This window comes from Phocoena sinus, chromosome 15, assembly GCF_008692025.1.
Source record: "Phocoena sinus isolate mPhoSin1 chromosome 15, mPhoSin1.pri, whole genome shotgun sequence".
NCBI lineage: Eukaryota > Metazoa > Chordata > Mammalia > Artiodactyla > Phocoenidae > Phocoena > Phocoena sinus.
Window position 1 is genome coordinate 53965663 of NC_045777.1, and position 20754 is coordinate 53986416.

A 20754-nucleotide genomic window follows, 5' to 3' on the forward strand; every position below is an offset into this window, starting at 1 on the left:
CAGTTCCCTTGCCCAGTGCTGTTTGCATCACAGCATTAATGTCCTGGCTTAAAAAAAAATTACATCCTGACAGTAAGGTCTATCATTTATCCAACTAAAAACAATTATGCTTTGATTTGTCACTTTTCTTTTCTTTGGTGTCCCACACACATGGAGAAGAACTCATCAGCACTGTCTTTATAAAAATTCTTTGTTGAAAAAAAAAAAAAAAAATTCTTTGTTGAGATTGGAAGACAGGGGAAAAGATAATCTCCAAGCATGTGAAACCCTAATTCACTGAACTTTTCTGCGTAGGACTAGTTTCTGCCCTTTAAACCAGATTGCTCTTGCCTTTTTTATGCTCATGCTTATGTCTGTGTCACTTACTAGCTGTGACTCTGATCAAGTTACTCAACCTCTCCGAGCCTTAGTGTTCTCATCTGTATAACGGGAATAGTGCCTACCTCATAGAGGTATCATGATTGGATGGCATGATTCATATAAAGCAGTTATCAGTGCCTAGCTGTGTCAATTGCTCAAAAATGTTAGCTATTTTAAGATTATTTGCACAGGGTAATGAACCTCTCCCCAGGTAGTTAACATCTGTTTTTTTTTTTTTTTTTCTGTTCTCAGATTGATCTGGACTGCATCCCATCCTATTACTAAGGTTGTTCATGGACACCTCCCTCTCTCCCTAATCCTCTCTGCCTACCCCATAGCATATATGTACATACAGAGCCAATTACACACACACTTGGGTATACATAACACACACTATCCTTTCTTAGTTGCAGGTAGGAGAGGGTAGCAAGTGTGGGCCGTGAGGAAGAACCTGAGTGCTCACTTCTTAGCCCATTTATTCCTCAATATTTTCCCTGCTCTGGACTGGGATGAAAATGTCGTTTGGAGTGAGTGCATCCTAGGACTGGTAAATGCAGTGTGGTTCTCAGTATTTACCCTTTTGACCCCTAGTCCCTTCTACAGGGGCTCAGTGCCCAAATGATTCAGACGTCAGAGCCAAGTCATGGTATCTCTAGGTGGTGCTCGTGCCTGGGAAACTGTGTTTTCTTGGCCAGCTGGATTGTGTCTCTGTATCTGTCATAGCAACTTCTCTTCTTGGGCAAAACTTTGACATCACCGCAACAGCATTACGTAGAGGGGAAGAGCAGTAGAGCGTAGGAGGAAGGATGAGAGGGGGAGGGAGGGGGTAGAGAGAAGGAGAGCAAGAGGGCGTGAGAGGGATGGATGGGGACAGAGAGTGAGTCAGAAATTTAGTCATCCACTGCCCTGAAGGAAAGGGAGAGATTTGCTTTGGCCATGGTGCTGAAGTACAGGTCCAACTTCGAGGGATTAGAAAGCAGGGAGCCAGGCAGCAAGAAAACGGATATGTGACTAGGGTTATCAGGGTTTATGTACTGATAAAGCCAAGGAAGAAGAGAGATAATAGTTAGGGGAGAGAGAGAGAGAGAGAGAGAGAGAGAGAGAGAGAGAGAGAGAGAGAGAGAGAGAGAGAGAGAGAGAGAGAAGAGAGAGAGAGAGAGAGAGAGAGAAAGAAAAAGAAATATATTAATCCTACCTAGGTGTAGATGAGGGGTAACATGCCACAGGTCCATGGTAGGGAGATAACACATATCTTTTTTGCAAGTGTTCACTCCCTCAGGATCATTAAATTTTGTCTGTGTATGTATGAATATGTGTGCTTGTGCGTGCATGTGTGTAAGAACAGTGGTAGTTATTAATGTATGAATTCTACTCAGCATTGGAGGCATTGCTTGGAAACTGATTTTACTCATGCTCATAAAATAGTACAGTGGAGGGCTTCCCTGGTGGCGCAGCGGTTGAGAGTCCGCCTGCGGTGCGGGGGACACGGGTTCGTGCCCCGGTCCGGGAGAATCCCACGTGCAGTGGAGCGGCTGGGCCCGTGGGCCATGGCCGCTGGGCCTGCGCGTCTGGAGCCTGTGCTCCGCAGCAGGAGAGGCCGCGTACCGCAAAAAAAAAAAAAAAAAAAAAAAAAATAGTACAGTGGCATAGCTGGGATGCAAACACAGGTAGCCTTACCCGCTGGGACTCTTGCTGAGTGTTGTCAGCAATGTGGGAGGAAAGATGAAAGCCACTTCTGATATGTCTTAGGAGACTCTTTTCTCAGCCCAAGGGGTGGGGAATTTCCTCCTCTATCTGGTTAATCAAGGGTGTCTTCCAACCTACATGGTTGGTATTTGGTCTTCTCAGGTATAATCTTTTGGAGGTGACCAGAGGCTTGCCGTCTACCTTCTGTGCCTCACATGGACCTTCCAGGGACCTCACTGCCTTCCATCAAGCCAGGGCTTTCCGTGCAGGAAGGTAAGATGTTGGGCAGGTGACTGCATTGTGTCTAAGAGCTCAGGCTCACAAGACAAACATACTTGGCTTCAAACCTTATTTCCATCACTCACTGTGGTCTTGGGTGAGCTTTCTTCACCTCTTGTTTTTTTACTGGCATGGATGTGCAGGCTTCTGGGTGTCAAGTGGTGTTTGAACTAAGGATGAGACTTGCTAATGTTAAACCTGGAATGATTACAGAACACATTGCGGTCTTTGCTGGTTCTAAACAGTCAAGTCAGCCTGATCTTACAGTGATCACCAGAAAGTTCTGGGAGGTGGTGTCACTGAAAGATTAAGAGCATGGGCTTAAGGCAGATAATGGAGATGCAAGTTTCAGCTCTCTCCTTCAGCTTCCTCGTCTATGAAATGGTGATAGTAATAATAATAACAATAATAATAATCACCTCAATGGGCTGTAGTGAGGATTTAATTAGTTAACATACATAAAGTGTTTAGAACAGTGCCTGAGACATAGTAAGGTCTCAGGAACATCAGCAATTATTATCTTGCTGATGTTATTACCATAGCTCTTATTAACTGGATGGCATGTGGAAGTAATTTGTACTCTCTGTCCTCAGTCTCCTTATCTAAAAAATGGGGCTGTTGTTAATAAGTACTTCATAGAGTTAATGTGAAAAAGAAATGAGATGGTTCACATTAGTGCCTCGTGTAGTGGAGGCATCCAGACAATGACATTTCCCCTTTTCTCCCTTCCTTGGTCATATTTAAGATCAAGGTATATTAAATATTGAAGTGAATGCGCAGTTTGGTTGTTCTTGCCTTGGGGGTCACGGAACCATTTGTGATTTTGAATTCAGAATCTTTCTCTGGGAAAAAGGGAAACACACACATATAATCTCAGTGGGTTCAATAGTTCATGAGTTATTATGGGTTTTTATCCCATGGCCCATAGAAACTCATTTTAATCTCCCCCTCACACAATGCATTACATAGAATTTTCTGGAAAAAAAAGTGACATACAGAAATGAGCCCTTAAACATCAAGATGGTGATGGTGAGATGCTGAGAGTCCTAGGGCCACAGAGGGCTTGGCTTTGGTTCTGTCCAGAAGCTCTGAGCTCAGGCCTCTGCCTGCCCCAGGACTCACTGTGCTCACTCCCACTGCTGTCCCATGACCCTGTCTGGGCCGCTCATGGCTCAAGATGAGGGTGCTGGGGATGGGGCTGCTTCCCTCCTCTCCCAGGGCTGTCTCTTGCAAGCACAGGCCGTGTGGGTGCTGCCTTTGACACTCTCTTCTCTAAACTCTGCAATTTATGGTACAGTCATTCCAGAGAAAAGGCAGGAATTTGTCTTTGTTCTAAGTGTTGTATGTGTATTAAAAGGCTCTTGCAGCAATCAGCACCTCATGGCAGAAAACAATGGGACACAGTGCGTACCCAGTTAGCAAGAACAAGAGGAGGGGAGATTTGGATAATCAAGACAAATATCCTTATGCCCAGGACGCCTGTAGGAAGGGCTGGCAGGAATGGTTTATATAAATGCTGATGTCTGGTGTTTGCATTCTCATCCTGGCAGATGCCTGCTCACCAGTTTGGTTCAGAGCTGAGGAGGGAAAAATTTGGGTGCTGGGGGCTTAGACGAGACCCTCAGAAACGCTGTGTGTGAACTGCTCAAGTAGGTGAAGAGTTGGATTGTGATGATCCTTGGGAGGAGGGGAAGAAAAACACGGGATTCCAGTCACATCCCAGAATTAAAGGTGAGATGTGACAAAGGCAAAAAGTGACATTTTTGAACTTGGAGTCTGGTGACTTGTTGGACTGTCATTTGCACCTTGATAATATAAAACATTTAACAAAAAAATTAAAGTTAAGAATAAACCACCAGCAAGATTATGCCCTCATAGTTGGGCTGATGGAAAGCTCATCGATGTCCCTGGTAGGAACTATGAGTCCTTGTGTAATTATAGGTGCAGGACACACAGGTACATGTGCATTCCAAATGAAGTAGAAGCTGAGAGACTCTGAGCAAAGATGCACAGTGACCTGGGGTACAGTGTGGAGGAGAAAATTACCTAACCCCAGTGACTGCTGATGGAAGTTAGATGGGATTTATGGGATTCTCAGGAATGGTGCAGAACAGCACAAATCCTGACTTTTGGGTACATTGGGGGTCCTGGCTGACATTGGGGGTCATGGCTAGCATTTGGGGGTCCATACAGGCAATGGACATGCTGTGGGTGATGTGTAGGTGGCACCAGGAGATACATGGCTTGTGGGTCAGTTGCCTGAAGAAGTTATGGGTTTGGAGGGGTCAATACCCCTGTTGGGATTTCTCACTGGAGAGGAAACAGCAATTCCTTGGGATCAGGGGTCTGTCCTTATGGGAGGATCAGTGCCCAGACAACCTGGATGGATGGGAGCTTGGGGAGAGTGTTTGTCTCATCTTGATGGAGCCCTGTCCCTCAGCTAACAACCAAAAGGCAGGTGTTAGTGGGAAGAGGGTGGTCCCAACCACTGGATTCCTCCCTACATCTCCCCGGTAGCTAGATATTTGCAAGAAGGATTTCAGTAGGGAAGCAATGGGGTTTATGTTCCTCATGCTCCAATTTATGACCAGCTTAAGATGTCAGATGCACAGCTTCTCGTGGCTGACCTGGCTCCAGTGTGGGATGCTGCTGTCCCCCTGGCCCTTGCTCTGACTTCCTGACTTTGGCTGTCAGTCTCATCCTTATTCAGTCTCCCTCCTTCTCTCCACCACTGCATCTGGAAGCCTCAGGGCCTACCAACTTCAGGGCCAGACTTACCTTCCTTGTAAGAAAAGCACATGAGTTAACGATTTTATTAAATACACTTAAAAAAATTTTCTCCCCTCTACTTATTTATTTTCTTTTCTTGGCCATGCTGTGCAGCTTGTGTGATCTTAGTTCCCCGACCAGGGATTGAACCCTGGCCCCACCAGTGAAAGCGCCGAGCCCTAACCACTGGACCGCCAGGGAATTCCCAATAAATACACTTTCTTTTTGAGCCCTTATTATATGTTAGGCTAAGAGCTTTATATGCAGAATTATGTTCACTTCTTACAATAATCCACAAGGTACTATTACACTCATTTTACAGGTGAGAAAACTGAAGCTCCTAAAGGTCCGTTTTCCTGCCTGAGGTTGTGTGGTTAAGAGTAAAACCAGAGCCCCACTGAGCTCTGCCCCCACAGCCCCAGCTGAACTAACCTGCTCTCTAAGCCCTACCATGGACGGGTGAGAATTCAGGTACCTTTGGGACCTGCCAAAGGATGGGGTTCAGCTTTGCAGCAGATGTTGTTGGTGCCCTTACCCCCATCGCTTGCCCTCACCACTTCTGCACATGCTGACTTGCTTTGCCTGAGGCACTCTATGGCCACCAATACCCACTTTGCCAGAATCATATGGGAATTAGGACCCTCCAAGGAGTAGCTGTCAGTCAAGACTGAGTGAATACCCAGCTCCCGCACCCCTAGTTGGGTTAACTCTGAGGTGCACCATCTACACTTTCTCCCAGTTGGATAAGCTCTAGGTCCACAGTGGTAACTTGGCTGCCAACAAACCCCTTATAAGCTGCCTTCCCTGCTCCGTCCCATGTCCTCAATTTATCATGAGTTTCCTGGAATCACCTCCAAAATAAACTACCTTTATTTAAATCCTTGTGTTGGAATCTGCTTTTCCAGGCTCTCTTTGGGATCAGGTGCATCTTTTTTGTGGGTGTGTGGGTTAGGATGGCAATCCAAAGACCCCACCAATGCAGAGGGCGTATATCTTCTTTCAAACAGTCCATAAGCTCTTTCACAGTTTCCATCACTGTAGCTTGTTTTATTACTTGTTTATTCTATATCTGAGAGGCCTCCCAAACAATTTACAGACCTTTTCCCAGGTGAGAGTAAAAGGGCTTACCTTTGTTCTGGGCTTTCCCCAACCTTGACCATCAGATCTAGTCAAACTGCCAGGAAGGTGAGGAATGGTCCCGGGGGATCTAGCCCCGCTGGCTTAGTTAACTCTTGTCCTTTCTTTTGATGTCAGGCCCTGTGACTTTTTGATTGTCTCTAATTTTCCTGCCTAGTTTCAAGAAAATAGGGTTGACACCATGACCTTGGGCTGGGCTTGGGGCATGGGGACCGAAACCCTGAATTATACTTTCTTCCTAGAGATGTCAGATTGTTTTGTGGTTAAGAGCACAGCCTGGATATCCTGGGTTTGAATCCCAGCTCTGCCACTGTGTTAATAACCACTGGATGGGTTTGGGGACCCACTGGGCCCACTGTGAGATGGTGGAGCTAAAACTCCACTGATGATCTGACCCACCTAAGCCCTACTCTGACTGGTGGACCCCAATGATGTTTTGGGTCTCCTGGAATTAGTGTCAGTTCAGAGCCTGTGTTCAGTGATCCTGGAAATGTCTGATTTTTCCCCCTTTTGCCCAATGCAGTCACTCTGATAAAAGGCATAGGTCCCTTTGGGGAAAACTGGGAGAAAGATTAAGAGCATACATTTTCGGCTGTGAATCAAGGTCCTTCCTCAAGGGGACCCAGCCTTCCTGGGTCTGTAAACTGGTCAAGTCTGGGAATTGATTGAGGGGTCCTGACCATCTGTTTTTTATTTTTTACATCTTTATCAGCGTATAATTGCTTTACAATGGTGAGTTAGTTTCTGCTGTATAACAAAGTGAATCAGCTATACATATATCCCCATATCCTCTCCCTCTTGCGCCTCCCTCCCATCCTCCCTATCCCACCCCTCTAGATGGTCACAAAGCACGGAGCTAACCTCCCTGTGCTATGTGGCTGCTTCCCACTAGCTATCTGTTTTACATTTGGTAATGTATATATATGTCCATGCCACTCTCTCACTTCATCCCAGCTTACCCTTCCCCCAACCCCGTGTCCTCAAGTCCATTCTGTACGTCTGCGCCTTATTCCTGTACTGCCGCTAAGTTCTTCAGATCCATTTTTTTTCTAGATTCCATATATATGTGTTAGCATACGGTATTTGTTTTTCTCTTTCTGACTTACTTCACTCTGTATGACAGACTCTAGGTCCATCCACCTCACTACAAATAACATCCACCCCACTACAAATAACTCAATTTCATTTCTTTTTATGGCTGAGTAATATACCATTGTATATATGTGCCACATCATCATTTTCCATTCATCTGTTGATGGACACTGGCTATTGTAAATAGTGCTGCAATGATCATTGTGGTACATGTCTCTTTTTGAATTATGGTTTTCTCAGGGTATATGCCCAGTAGTGGGATTGTTGGGTCATATGGTAGTTCTATTTTTAGTTTTTTAAGGAACCTCCATACTGCCCTCTATAGTGGCTTTATCAGTTTACATTCCCACCAACAGTTCAAGAGGGTTCCCTTTTCTCCACACCCTCTCCAGCATTTATTGTTTGTAGATTTTTTGATGATGGCCATTCTGACCGGTGTGAGGTGATACCTCATTGTGCTTTTGATTTGCATTTCTCTAATGATTAGTGATGTTGAGCAACTTTTAATGTGTTTGCTGGCAATCTGTATGTCTACTTTGGAGAAATGTCTATTTAGGTCTTCTGCCCATTTTTGGATTGGGTTGTTTGTTCTTTTGATATTGAGCTGCATGAGCTACTTGTAAATTTTGGAGATTAATCCTTTGTCAGTTGCTTCATTTGCAAATATTTTCTCCCATTCTGGGGGTTGTCTTTTTGTCTTGTTTATGGTTTCCTTTGCTGTGCAAAAGCTTTTAAGCTTCATTAGGTCCCATTTGTTCATTTTTGTTTTTATTTCCATTTCTCTAGGAGGTGGGTCAAAAAAGATCTTGCTGTGATTTATGTCATAGAGTGTTCCGCCTATGTTTTCCTCTAAGAGTTTGATAGTGTCTGGCCTTACATTTATGGCTTTAATCCATTTTGACTTTATTTTTGTGTATGGTGTTAGGGAGTGTTCTAATCTCATTCTTTTACATGTACCTCTCCAGTTTTCCCAGCACCACTTATTGAAGAGGCTGTCTTTTCTCCATTGTATATTCTTGCCTCCTTTATCAAATATAAGGTGACTCTATGTGCGTGGGCTTATCTCTGGGCTTTGTATCCTGTTCCATTGATCTATCTTTCTGTTTTTGTGCCAGTACCATACTGTCTTGATTACTGTAGCTTTGTAGTGTAGTCTGAAGTCAGGGAGCCTGATTCCTCCAGCTCCATTTTCGTTCTCAAGATTGCTTTGGCTATTTGGGGTCTTTTGTGTTTCCATACAAATTGTGAAATCTTTTGTTCTAGTTCTGTGAAAAGTGCCATTGGTAGTTTGATAGGGATTGCATTGAATCTGTAGATTGCTTTGGGTAGTATAGTCATTTACACAATGTTGATTCTTCCAATCCAAGAACATGGTATATCTATCTGTTTGTATCATCTTTAATTTCTTTCATCAGTGTCTTACAGTTTTCTGCTTACAGGTCTTTCGTCTCCTTAAGTAGGTTTATTCCTAGGTATTTTATTCTTTTTGGTGCAATGGAAAATGGGAGTGTTTTCTTAATTTCTCTTTCAGATTTCTTATCACTAGTGTATAGGAATGCAATATATTTCTGTGCATTAATTTTGTATCCTGCCACTTTACCAAATTCATTGATTAGCTCTAGTAGTTTTCTGGTAGTGTCTTTAGGATTCTCTATTTATAGTAACATGTTATCTGCAGTGACAGCTTTACTTCTTCTTTTCCGACTTGGATTGCTTTTATTTTTTTTTCTTCTCTGACTTCTGTGTCTAAAACTTCCAAAACTATGTTGAATAATAGTGGTGAGAGTGGACAACCTTGTTCCTGATCTTAGAGGAAATGGTTTCAGTTTTTCACCATTGAGAACGATATTGGCTGTGGGTTTGTCATATATGGCCTTTATTATGTTGAGGTAAGTTCCCTCTATGCCTGCTTTCTGGAGGGTTTTTATCCTAAATGGATGTTGAATTTTGTCGAAAGTTTTTTTTCTGCATCTATTGAGATGATCATATGGTTTTTATCCTTCAATTTGTTAATATGGTTTATCACATTGATTGATTTGCATACATTGGGGAATCCTTGCATTCTTGGGATAAACCCCACTTGATCATGGTGTATGATCCTTTTAATGTGCTGTTGCATTCTGTTTGCTAGTATTTTGTTGAGAATTTTTGCACCTATGTTCATCAGTGATATTGGCCTGTAGTTTTCTCTTTTTATGACATCTTTTTCTGGTTTTGGTATCAGGGTTGGTGGCCTCGTAGAATGAGTTTGGGAGTGTTTCTCCCTCTGCTATATTTTGGAAGAGTTTGAGAAGGATAAGTGTCAGCTCATCTCTGAATGTTTGATAGAATTCGCCTGTGAAGCCATCTGGTCCTGGGCTTTTGTTTGCTGGAAGATTTTTAATCAGAGTTTCAATTTCAGTGCTTGTGATTGGTCTGTTTATATTTTCTATTTCTTCTTGGTTCAGTCTCAGAAGTTTGTGCTTTTCTAAGAATTTGTCCATTTCTTCCAGATTGTCCATTTTATTGGCATAGAGTTGCTTGTAGTATTCTCTCATGATCCTTTGTATTTCTGCAAGGTCAGCTGTTACTTCTCCTTTTTCATTTCTAATTCTATTGATTTGAGTCTTCTCCCTATTTTTCTTGATGAGTCTGGCTAATGGTTTATCAGTTTTGTTTATCTTTTCAAAGAACCAGCTTTTAGTTTTATTGATCTTTGCTATCATTTCTTTTTCATTTATTTCTGATCTGATCTTTATGATTTCTTTCCTTCTGCTAACTTTGGAGTTGTTTTGTTCTTCTTTCTCTAATTGCTTTAGGTGTAGCATTAAGTTGTTTATTTGAGATGTTTCCTGTTTCTTGAGGTAGGATTGTATTGCTATAAACTTCCCTCTTAGAACTGCTTTTGCTGCATCCCATCGGTTTTGGGTCATCGTGTTTTCATTGTCATTTCTTTCTAGGTATTTTTTGCTTTCCTCTGATTTCTTTAGAGATCTCTTGGTTATTTAGTAGTGTATTGTTTAGCCTCCATGTGTTTGTATTTTTTAAAGATCTTTTCCTGTAATTGATATCTAGTCTCATGGTGTTGTGGTCGGAAAAGATACTTGATACAATTTCAGTTTTCTTAAATTTACCAAGGCTTGATTTGTGACCCAAGATATGATCTATCCTGGAGAATGTTCCATGAGCATTTGAGAAGAAAGTGTATTCTGTTGTTTTGGGATGGTTGTCCTATAAATATCAATTAAGTCCATCTTGTTTAATGTATCATTTAAAGCTTGTGTTTCATTATTTGTATTCATGTTCGACGATATGTCCATAGGTGAAAGTGGGGTGTTAAAGTCCCCTACTATGATTGTGTTACTGTCAATTTCCCCTTTTATGGCTGTTAGCATTTGCCTTATGTATTGAGTTGCTTCTATGTTGGGTGCATAAATATTTACAATTGTTATATCTTCTTCTTGGATTGATCCCTTGATCATTATGTAGTGTTCTTCTTTGTCTCTTGTCATAGTCTTTATTTTAAAGTCTATTTTGTCTGATATGAGAGTTGTTACTCCAGCTTTCTTTTGATTTCCACTTGCCTGGAATATCTTTTTCCATCCCCTCACTTTCAATCTGTATGTGTCCCTAGGTCTGAAGTGGGTCTCCTGTAGACAGCATATATATTTGGGTCTTGTTCTTGTATCCATTCAGGCAGTCTATGTGTTTTGGTTGGAGCATTTAATCCATTTACATTTAAGGTAGTTATTGATATGTATGTTCCTATTCCCATTTTCTTAATTGTTTTCGGTTTGTTATTGTAGGTTTTTCCCTTCTCTTGTGTTTTCTGCCTAGAGAAGCTCCTTTAACATTTGTTTTAAAGCTGGTTTGGTGGCGCTGAATTCTCTTAGCTTTTGCTTGTCTGTAAAGCTTTTAATTTCTCCATTGAATCTGAATGAGATCCTTACTGGGTAGAGCAATCTTGGTTGTAGGTTTTTCCCTTTCATCACTTTAAATATGTCCTGCCACTCCCTTCTGGCTTGCAGAATTTCTGCTGAAAGATCCGCTGTTAACCTTATGGGGATTCCCTTGTATATTATTTGTTTTTTTTCCCTTGCTGCTTTTAATATTTTTTCTTTGTATTTAACTTTTGATAGTTTGATTAATATGTGTCTTGGTGTGCTTCTCCTTGGATTATCCTGTCGATTTATTTATGGGACTCTGCACTTCCTGGACTTGATTGACTATTTCCTTTCCCATGTTAGGGAAGTTTTCAACTATAATCTCTTCAAATATTTTCTCAGATGCTTTCTTTTTCTCTTCTTCTTCTGGGACCCCTATAATTTGAATGGTGATGTGTTTAATGTTGTCCCAGAGGTCTCTGAGACTGTCCTCAATTCTCTTCATTCTTTTTTCTTTATTCTGCTCTGCAGTAGTTATTTCCACTATTTTATCTTCCAGGTCACTTATCCCTTCTTCTGCCTCAGTTTTTCTGCTATTGATTCCTTCTGGAGAATTTTAAATTTCATTTATTGTGTTGTTCATCATTGTTTGTTTGCTCTTTAGTTCTTCTAGGTGCTTGTTAAACATTTCTTGTATTTTCTCCATTCTGTTTCCAAGATTTTGGATCATCTTTACTATCATTACTCTGAATTATTTTTCAGGTAGACTGCCTATTTCCTCTTCATTTGTTTGGTCTGGTGGGTTTTTACCTTGCTCCTTCATCTGCTGTGTGTTTCTCTGTCTTCTCATTTTGCTTAACTTACGGTGTTTGGGGTCTCCTCTTAGGTTTCAGGTTCCTGGTTTTTTTTGGTGTCTGTCCCCAATGGGTAAGGTTGGTTCAGTGGGTTGTGTAGGCTTCCTGGTGGAGGGGACTGGTGCCTGTGTTCTGGTGGATGAGGCTGGATCTTGTCTTTCTGGTGGGCAGGACCAAGTCTGGTGGTGTGCTTTGGTGTCTCTGTGAATTTAGTATGATTTTAGGCAGCCTCTCTGCTAATGGGTGGGGTTGTGTTCCTGTCTTGCTAGTTGTTTGGCATGGGGTGTCCACCACTGGAGCTTGCTGGTCATTGGGTGGAGCTGGGTCTCAGTCTTGGATGGAGATCTCTGGGAGAGCTCTCGCTAATTGATATTACATAGGGCCGGGAGGTCTCTGGTGGTCCAATGTCCTGAACTTGGCTCTCCCACCTCAGAGGCTCAGGCCTGACACCCAGCCGGAGCACCAAGACCCTGTCAGCCATACGGCTCATCTGGTAGTGCCTGGCAACGTGCTCCCGGTGTTGAAAGTGGTGCCATCTGTGAAGTTGCTCGCAGGCCTGCGTGAGATGCCTGCCGTTGTTTCTGCCAAAAGCCCCTGACCATCTGTTTTTATAATTCAAGTTAGAGTTTTTTTCACTTGACCTAGAACTCTTTTGCTTCTACAGATCAAGTAAGAATTGAATATGCTTGCCATCTATTTCATTTCTAGGAACACTGGGCTCAACTGGCCACTGCTACAGTTCTGTGTGAGTCAGACTTTGCTGACTTCTGCTTTGACTCTGCCCGTGACCTTGGTGGTTGAGAGCCACCTCTTGACCTCTGCCACCCTGGGATCCAGTGCCCCCCCACAACTGCATTTAGGTTTCCCAATTCAGTGGCAGCAGTTCTCGCCATAGGGTGCCTTGGGCACATTGCTTGCCTTCCTTACGCTGCTGTCTCCTCCTCTGTATAGTGGGGATAATAACAGGGTTTTATTTGTGCTGGAACAGAGGGAAGAGATGGAGAAGAGAGGAAGGGGCTGAAGCAAGAAGGGGAACATGTAGGATGCAGAGAACCTTGGGCAAGATCAGATCCATTTACTCATCCAACAAATGTTTCTTGAGCACCTACTGTGTGCCACCCACCATGATAGCTTTTAAGGATAAAATCACAAACAAGGCAGAGGCAGTGAGTGCCTGCTGGGGCTTAGTGGCAGAAATAATTTATCGAGCAATTGCAGCATGGTCTCAGCTCTTGGTTGGGGAAGCTCAGGACATATAGGAGCCTGGCGCTCAATGAGGCTGCCCTGGACACTGGGTATAACCTGTAAATGTCCAGAATATACCTCCTGGCTCAACTCATTACACAGCCGAGGAGGGAGCCCCATCTTGGTGCTAAGGGCATGTGCGGGGCACACTCAGAGTTATCAACCCATCACTCCAAAGTAGTTTTCAATGTCTCCTCCCTTTGTCCATTTGCACTGCTGCTGTGCTGAGTCCCTGAAGTGGTCCTCTATCTGGTCCTGCCCTGCGTGCCTGGTCCCCAACAACCTCTCCACCCACCACACCACTCTCCACTCACCTACCCTGCTGCAGCCACACAGGCTTCTTGCTGCCTCCCTCTCAGCCTCTGGGCTTTTGCGTGTGCTGCTCCCTCTGCCTGAACACCCTTCACCTGGCTGAGAACTACTCATCTTGTGCACCTCCATTCAGTGTTCACTTCCTCTGCCATTCTCCCAGCCCCAGACCTTCTGAGGCTCTTCTGTTTTAGGTTCTGCATCCCCAGCACATTCCTCTGCAGCCTTTTGCCCCGTTGGCAATGTCAATCAATCATCACCTTCCCCCCCAGGCGCTGGGCTCCACCGGGCAGAGGCAATGCCTGCCATGGTCACCATTGTAACCCCCTCCCGCATTGCCATGCCTGGTTCATAGCGATGCTCAATAAACATCCTTGATAGCTAAGCACAGCTTCGAAAGATGGTGCCTTTGTATTAAGCACATCATTCTCCAGGCCGAATTCTCCTTGTGTTTTGAGCAGCTTCTGTTTTCCAGCCACATCCAAACCATTCAAGATGCAAAACAGTACTGAGGGACCAGGGTGTCCATCCTCGCAGGACGTTGGAGAAGTGGACGTCTGCTTGTCCCTACTCCCCTCCCTTCCTTGGTCAGGGAGACCGTCTGTGTGCGAGCTGCGGGCCAGGATTTGCCTGAGCGAGCCTCTTCCACGCGTGCCCGCGGTGCCCGCGAGCAGCCAGCAGGTGGCGGCAGAGAGACAGGAGTGGTCAACAGAAGAGCCCAGCTCAGAGCCGAGCCGCGCGAACCCACCGAGCCCGCGCTCAGAAGCCAGATCTCCCACCGACAGGCCGCTGGCTTCGGAAGGCTGCTGGGTCCTTCCTCTCTCCCAAGTGCAGGCAGAGCCCCCCTGGAGCTATGGCCAGCCCTTCCGGCAGCCCCGAGGACACGGGCAAGCTCAGAGGCAGGGATGGCCGGCAGAGGCGGGAGGAGGAGGATGCCCCTCCGGAGGAGAAGAGGTTGAGGCTGGGGCTGGAAGGAGGAAGCGTAGCGAAGGAGGAAGGAGAAGGCGCGCCACGACTGGGCAGGGAAGAGACCGGCATCCAGACAGGTGTTGAAGACAGAGGTGTAAGTGAGCGGGGGGCGCAGGAGGGATGGGGCTGGGGGGTGGGCAGGGATGCTCCCCGTCGGCGGTCAGGTCTAAGTTGATAATTGGGCAGCAACTCTTGTGGGTGGGCGGGCGCGGTATGACAGCTTGTGGGGACCTCCTGAGAAACTAGATGCTCCGTCGTTGGTGGCAACTCCCTTCTTGTTTATGTAGGATCGACTTGGTGATTCTCCAACGACGTCGTCGCTGGCTGGGAGACCCGTGGGCTCTGCGGTTGTCCAAAAAGGGAGGGGGAGCGCTGTGTCCTGGGGCCGTCCAGAAGGGAAAGGAGGCGGGGGTTTACTCTGAGCAGCCCTCACTCTGCACACCCCATCCTGGGCAGAGCTGTTTTAGACGTCTCTCTGGGACTTTGCTGGTTGCCTTCCATCTGGTAAGGGGCTTGGGTGGGAAGTACCGGGCACAGGCTCTGCAAACCCTCCCCTGTCAGCGTGTGTGCCAGCAGCAGCTCACCAAGCCCCTCACCTGCCCCATGTCTTCCTGTCACTGCTCCCCAGGCTGGCTGGGCAGGGAGAGTTGAGAGAGAAGGCAGGTGGCTTCCAACCCTGAAGTCACTCTTCTCTCCCCAACCCTCCAGAGAAGGACAGTGAAGCAAAGTTCTGTGCATCCCCTTGGGTGCTGCCTAGCTCTGGTCCCCGCTAGCCGAGGGTACGTGTGCGGGTGATTTGTAGCATATGTGCGTGGGTATGTGAGTCACCAGGTGTGTGTGGGATGGAGCTCCATGGCCAGCTTGACCTCCCCGGCCACTGCTTTCTGCTTCCTCTTCTGAATCTTCCAGTTGTGACCTGGCTGACCTTACATTTGGGGGTCACAAGTTTCTGGAAAACAGATGAGGACTGTCTGGACAGCTGTCCCCATGGTGAGGGCAGCCACCTTGAGAGTTTTAAATTGACAATGGGTTTGACCTTTTTGTTTCTTCCAAACGTTTTTATTCTTGACCATTTGCTTGGCTGAGCTCGTCTTAAAAATTTGATTTGTGACTAGTGAGCCCCACAAGGGAGAGGTCCCCTTGTTTCTCCTGAATCCACACAGGCGGCAGCAGCCTGTCTCCCGTTCACTAGGCTGCATCGAAGCCCGGCTGACTCCCAGGTGCTGCTTCAGAGCCCTCACCTACCCGTGGCTGTGATTGTTCAGATCATGGGCCACCTGGACACCAGAACCAGGAGAATTTCTAAGATGCCAGGAGAAGGATAATATTTATGGAAGGTTTATTGGGACACATCGTGGAAAGAGTGGGATGGGGTGTGTCGCAGTGTGGTGAGAGGAGAGATCCCAGGTCTGAGACACAATTATGCGGGCCGTGCAATGCTGTGAAACTTCCACTGTCAGAAGCCCTCCCCTCCTCCTGTCACCTCCCTCTTTTACGTGGAACTTTGCCAAAGACCAGGACACCAGAATGGAATGAAGTGACTAAGTGCAGTGGGATGCTTAGGAATGTGGGTTTGGAGCTGGTCTACTCGGGTGTGAATCCTGGTTGTGGCCTTCCTTAACTGGTGACTGGGGGCAAGTGACTTAACCTCTCTGAGCCTTAGTGTTCTCAGTGGTGCAAAGGACATGTCAATAGGCCCTGTTTCATGGGGTTATTGTTCCTGAGGTTAAGTGAAGGTTATCCATAGAAAGCACTTAGCATTGCAGCTGGTGTGTAGTATGTGCTCAATGAATGTGATTTAGTGCTGAAATTCTCTCTGTGCACCTTGCTTGCAGCCATGTTTGGTTCTGGGGGTTCATTACAAGAGATAAGGACCTTAGGCAAGACTCTGCATGGTAAATGCCTTTTGGAGGTTAAAGGATTTATGTGCAGAGGATGACATTTTTAAAAGGCAGAAACACCACTGAACTTTTTGGTTCATGAAGGGAAGTGTGGATACCATGGTTTGAAGGATTATGTCATAACTGGACAGAAATCGTCCTTGTTTTCTGAAACTGAATACGATTCTCTCCTTTTGGGACACCTGGATCTTCTGGGAACAGTGGCTCCTCACGGAGCTGGTGTCTTGGTTTTCAAGTTTAAAGGCTGGCCAAAGCACAGGCTGCCCAGAATGCCCACCAGACAGATTTCTTTTTTTTTAGTTTCTATAGGAATATTCTCTTTAAAGAACCTAGAAGCAGTTTCAGGCTGGTGCCAGGAGCAGCAGCTATTTCTTTAAGGAGGAGAGCCATTTCTTCATTCACAGACCACATTCAGATGCATCAAGAAAAACAGAATGCTTTTTCATGGGATTTTGTCCGTATAGACCATTAGCTTGGCTGAAATGTCAAAATCATCTTTGTTCTTTAATAGCAGATTATTTTTGGATGTAGATCATTTTGGGCTTTTCTGTGCAGAAGCTTCATGGGGAACACCACCCTGTCCATGTTGTATCTAGATGTTTTTGAGGATAAAATACCCTTTCCCATTACTGTATCCGGTGCTCTGGATGGTTGAGGTTTACATGTGACTGGTTGTCCCTCAGAGTGGCTCCTGGGCTCGGCTCTTGTCTTTAAGAAGGGTGTTGCTTCCTCTTCTGGCTGCTAGGGGATGCTTTTAGGAGCTAAACTGGAGCCCCAGGATACCTCTCAGCACCCAAGTCCTGCTGGATGTGCGGTGGAAGGAGGGTGTGTGACTAGTGAGGGATGACCCTCCACCAGGGATCAGAAGTTTTACAGAGTCTTTTTGCCCGCTCCAGGACCAGTGATGCTGAGAGGGTATTGAAGAACTGGTCCTCCCAGAGCCTTTATTGATTCCTTTAGAGAGACCCCAGGGTGAATCTGACCCACAGCTCTTCCTGGAAGGAGAAAAAAGTCTTTCCTGTAGGTAATTGGTTATCAACCTCAGGTGTTTGTTCAGCTTTTCCCAAGACCAGGCAGCTTGGCATAGATTTCTGAGTTGTTGCTGAGCAGAGTTGAGCTTTCAAGGGTAATAACTCATCGGAATCCCCAAAATCCCCTGATAGACTGTCCACTCAAGAGTCCCTGGGGTTGAGACTAGAGCAGAAGGTTGTTGTCAGCATGGGGCTCCCTGTAGGAGTGAATCCAGACTGTAGGTCTTTCCCCTTCTTTCTGGTGATGGTCTGTACCTGGGTATCTCAACTTTGGCACTGTTGATATCTGGGACCAGATCATTCTCTGTTATGGGCAGCTGTCCTGTGTATTGTAGGGATGCTTAGCACCATCCCTGGCCCCTACCCACTAGATACCCTACTCCCACTTGCAACAACCCAAAGGGTCCTCAGATGTTGCCTGTGGTAGCAGGAGAAGGCAATCAAAATCACCTTGGCTTAGAGCCACGAGTCTACACTTGCAAAAAATATTTCAGAGTGTGGGTGTTGAGTTTGGTTCCCTGCTGTACCACTTATGAGCTGTGGACTTGGGAAGTTTATACAACCTCCAGGGGCCTCAATTTCCTCATCTATAAAATGGAGATAATCTCAGTGACAGGTTATGTATGCATTCAACAAAACAACAAGATAATAAATAGAAAATGCTTGGAATAGCATTTAGACCCAGAAAAAGCACAAAACAAATGGTCATCTCTGTTTTTAATTATTTGGGTGACTCAGACTCCGTCCTCCATCCCCTTATCCATTGGTGACATGTAACGGGGGATACCATCCACCTAAACCTCAGATTGGATTCGGGTAGCACCTCAGCTTTCCGCATGGAACTCATTGGCATCCCCCAATTTCCTCCTTGGTTCTGGAGGTGCAGGATTCCAGGGAGCATGGGTGCGGGTAGGCAGGCCAGATGGCAGGAGGGGTTCACTCCCACAGTGGAGAGGTCCAAAGCTGGCTGCCGAGACAGGGCGTTTGGACCAACATCTGGGTTTCAGGATTCCTGTTTGAGCACAGCTGGACTCCACAGGGTGGAAGCTCTCTCTGCTGAGATATAGATATTTCCCTGGTAACGATCTCTCAAGCTGACATGAAGACATGGCCACCCACCGGAGTGCGGTGTGTCTGCCACAGCTCTTCTGTAATTTATGAGGCAAGCATCTGTGGAACGCTGTGCTGGAGAGGGAAATGGCAGGAGGTTTCCTCGTCCTCCAAGGGCCAAGAGTGGGGTGCAGGATGGTGGAGGGTCCTTGGAGGAGGAAGAAGGCATGGACGGTATTCCTTTCAGCAGGAACAGAGAAGCACAGGCTGCATACTGGACAGTTCAGACCCCTCAGCCCCTGGGGAGGTGGATGCCTTTGTGTCTGGAGTAGTTTTAGCTGTGTTGACCTTGGCTTTAATCATTTTAGAAATATTTAACCCCAGCGCTGGCAAACTGGAGCTTGATTTGGGCTTCTCAGCTGGAAAGAGTTGGACTGCAAGCCGGTGTCGTCCTAATTTAAAACATTTCAGCAAGATGGTCATTGTCCCTTTGGGTCCTCTAGAACATGACTTGGAGCTCAGGGAACACGAGGGAGACCATTCTGGGGCCTGGGACAGGAGTCTTTGCCAAGGATGCTTGTGGCCTGGATGATGGTGGTGGTGGTGGTGGAGTTGGTGTACCTGAATTGAGGACCTTGAGTTGTGAACCTTATGAGATACATTTCAAAGGATTTAGGATCTATTGGGTATTGGGAATGAGCAAGATGCAGAGTCAAGTTGACCTCCAGAAAGGCAGGGAAGACCATAAGTTTGATTATGGACTCTGGCTGACGTTGCTCTGAGATCCAGGTGGCAACATCTAATGGGTAAATGGGTCGGGGATGGAGATTCAGACTTGAGGGTCATCAGTGTTGATGGTAGTTGAGGCCAAGAGGACACCCGAGATTGACTGGGGAAAGAGAGGAGTGGCAAGAGAAGGGGCTTTACTATAAGCCTGGAAAGTCTTAATGATGAGAGGAGAAGAATCCATGAGAAAGGTCGGAGGACCAGCAGGAAGAGAATGTGTGGCTCCACAGACAGGAGAGGGAGAAAGACAGGAGTCATTTGTGTTGAAGAGAGCCCATTGGATTTAATATGTTCATTGGCTCTTGCTGGAATTTTAATAGAGGCAACTGGGGGGTGGAGTACAAAGATTCACCCTAAGTTTGGACACTCTAGCACCCAACCATGGTGTGTGCAATGAAACAAAGGACACTCCATGGTCTTGACCCTCTTGCAAAACTATAGTTTGTGTGTGTGACTCCAAAGCCTCTGTCCTCTTAAAACACTCAGCTGTCACTTTTCCATGCTACCTTGGAAAAGGACCCAGCCTTGGTGGAGAGCCCTGACCTGGCTGTGTTCCTTGGCACAAGACAGTGTCATGGGGAGACCCTCACCTCTCTACATTGGGGGCCACTTGCCTTTTTCATTCCAAGTATTTGAGCAGCTTCTGTGGTGCCAGGTGCCAGGTGCCAGGCTAGGTGCTGTTCTACAGGATGGATCAGTTCCTGTTCTCCTGGAGACCCTACTCTAGTGGAGGAGACAGATTCTGGTCCATGGGCCTAAGCCACCTCTCACCTGTGTTTGTAAATAAAGTTTTATTGACACACAGCCACACCCATTTACGTGCATATTGTCTGTGGCCACTTTCCTGCTACAGTGGGAGAGTTGAATAGTTGGAGCAGAGACTGTATTGCCCACAAAGCTGAAAACATTTACACTGAGAATCTAAGGTGCAGGGTTTTGCACCCCCATGGTGTCCCATGGGGACATGAGTACAGCGGCCCTTGAACTGCACACAGTTCTGAGCTGGGTTTGCTACAACTACCCACCTTGTGGGACCCCAGAGGAGATGGAGTCAGCTCCCCTACTCTCAACTTTTTGGGTCTTTGGTGTCAGGGGAAGAACTGAGATTCTGAGTGGGCTTTCCTTATCCCTGTGGCTGGGCACCAGGCTAGTGCTGTCTGACTTTTGGATGGGGGCAAGAAAGGAGGGAGGGAATGGTGACTTGGTGGCCCCCTCCTAAGCATCTCTCTAAGATTGGTCCCCAGTGAGTGTTCAGGGTCCCACTTTGTTTTTTTTTTTTTGCGGTACGCAGGCCTCTCACTGTTGTGGCCTCTCCCGTTGCGGAGCACAGGCTCCAGACGCACAGGCCCAGCGGCCGTGGCTCACGGGCCTAGCCGCTCCGCAGCATGTGGGATCCTCCCAGACCAGGGCACGAACCCATGTC

General features: G+C 46.1%; 1 protein-coding gene across 1 annotated transcript in view; it reads left to right on the top strand.

The window, feature by feature from the left end:
* Window positions 1-14371: 14371 nt before the first annotated feature.
* The window catches only part of RBFOX1 (RNA binding fox-1 homolog 1), a 2234275-nt gene continuing 2227892 nt past the window's right edge, over window positions 14372-20754 (top strand). Inside the window, exon 1 of the mRNA XM_032606353.1 lies at window positions 14372-14657. Within this exon, the coding sequence (XP_032462244.1) occupies window positions 14448-14657 (210 nt within the window). The 5' untranslated portion in view covers window positions 14372-14447. The remainder of the gene's footprint in view (window positions 14658-20754) is intronic.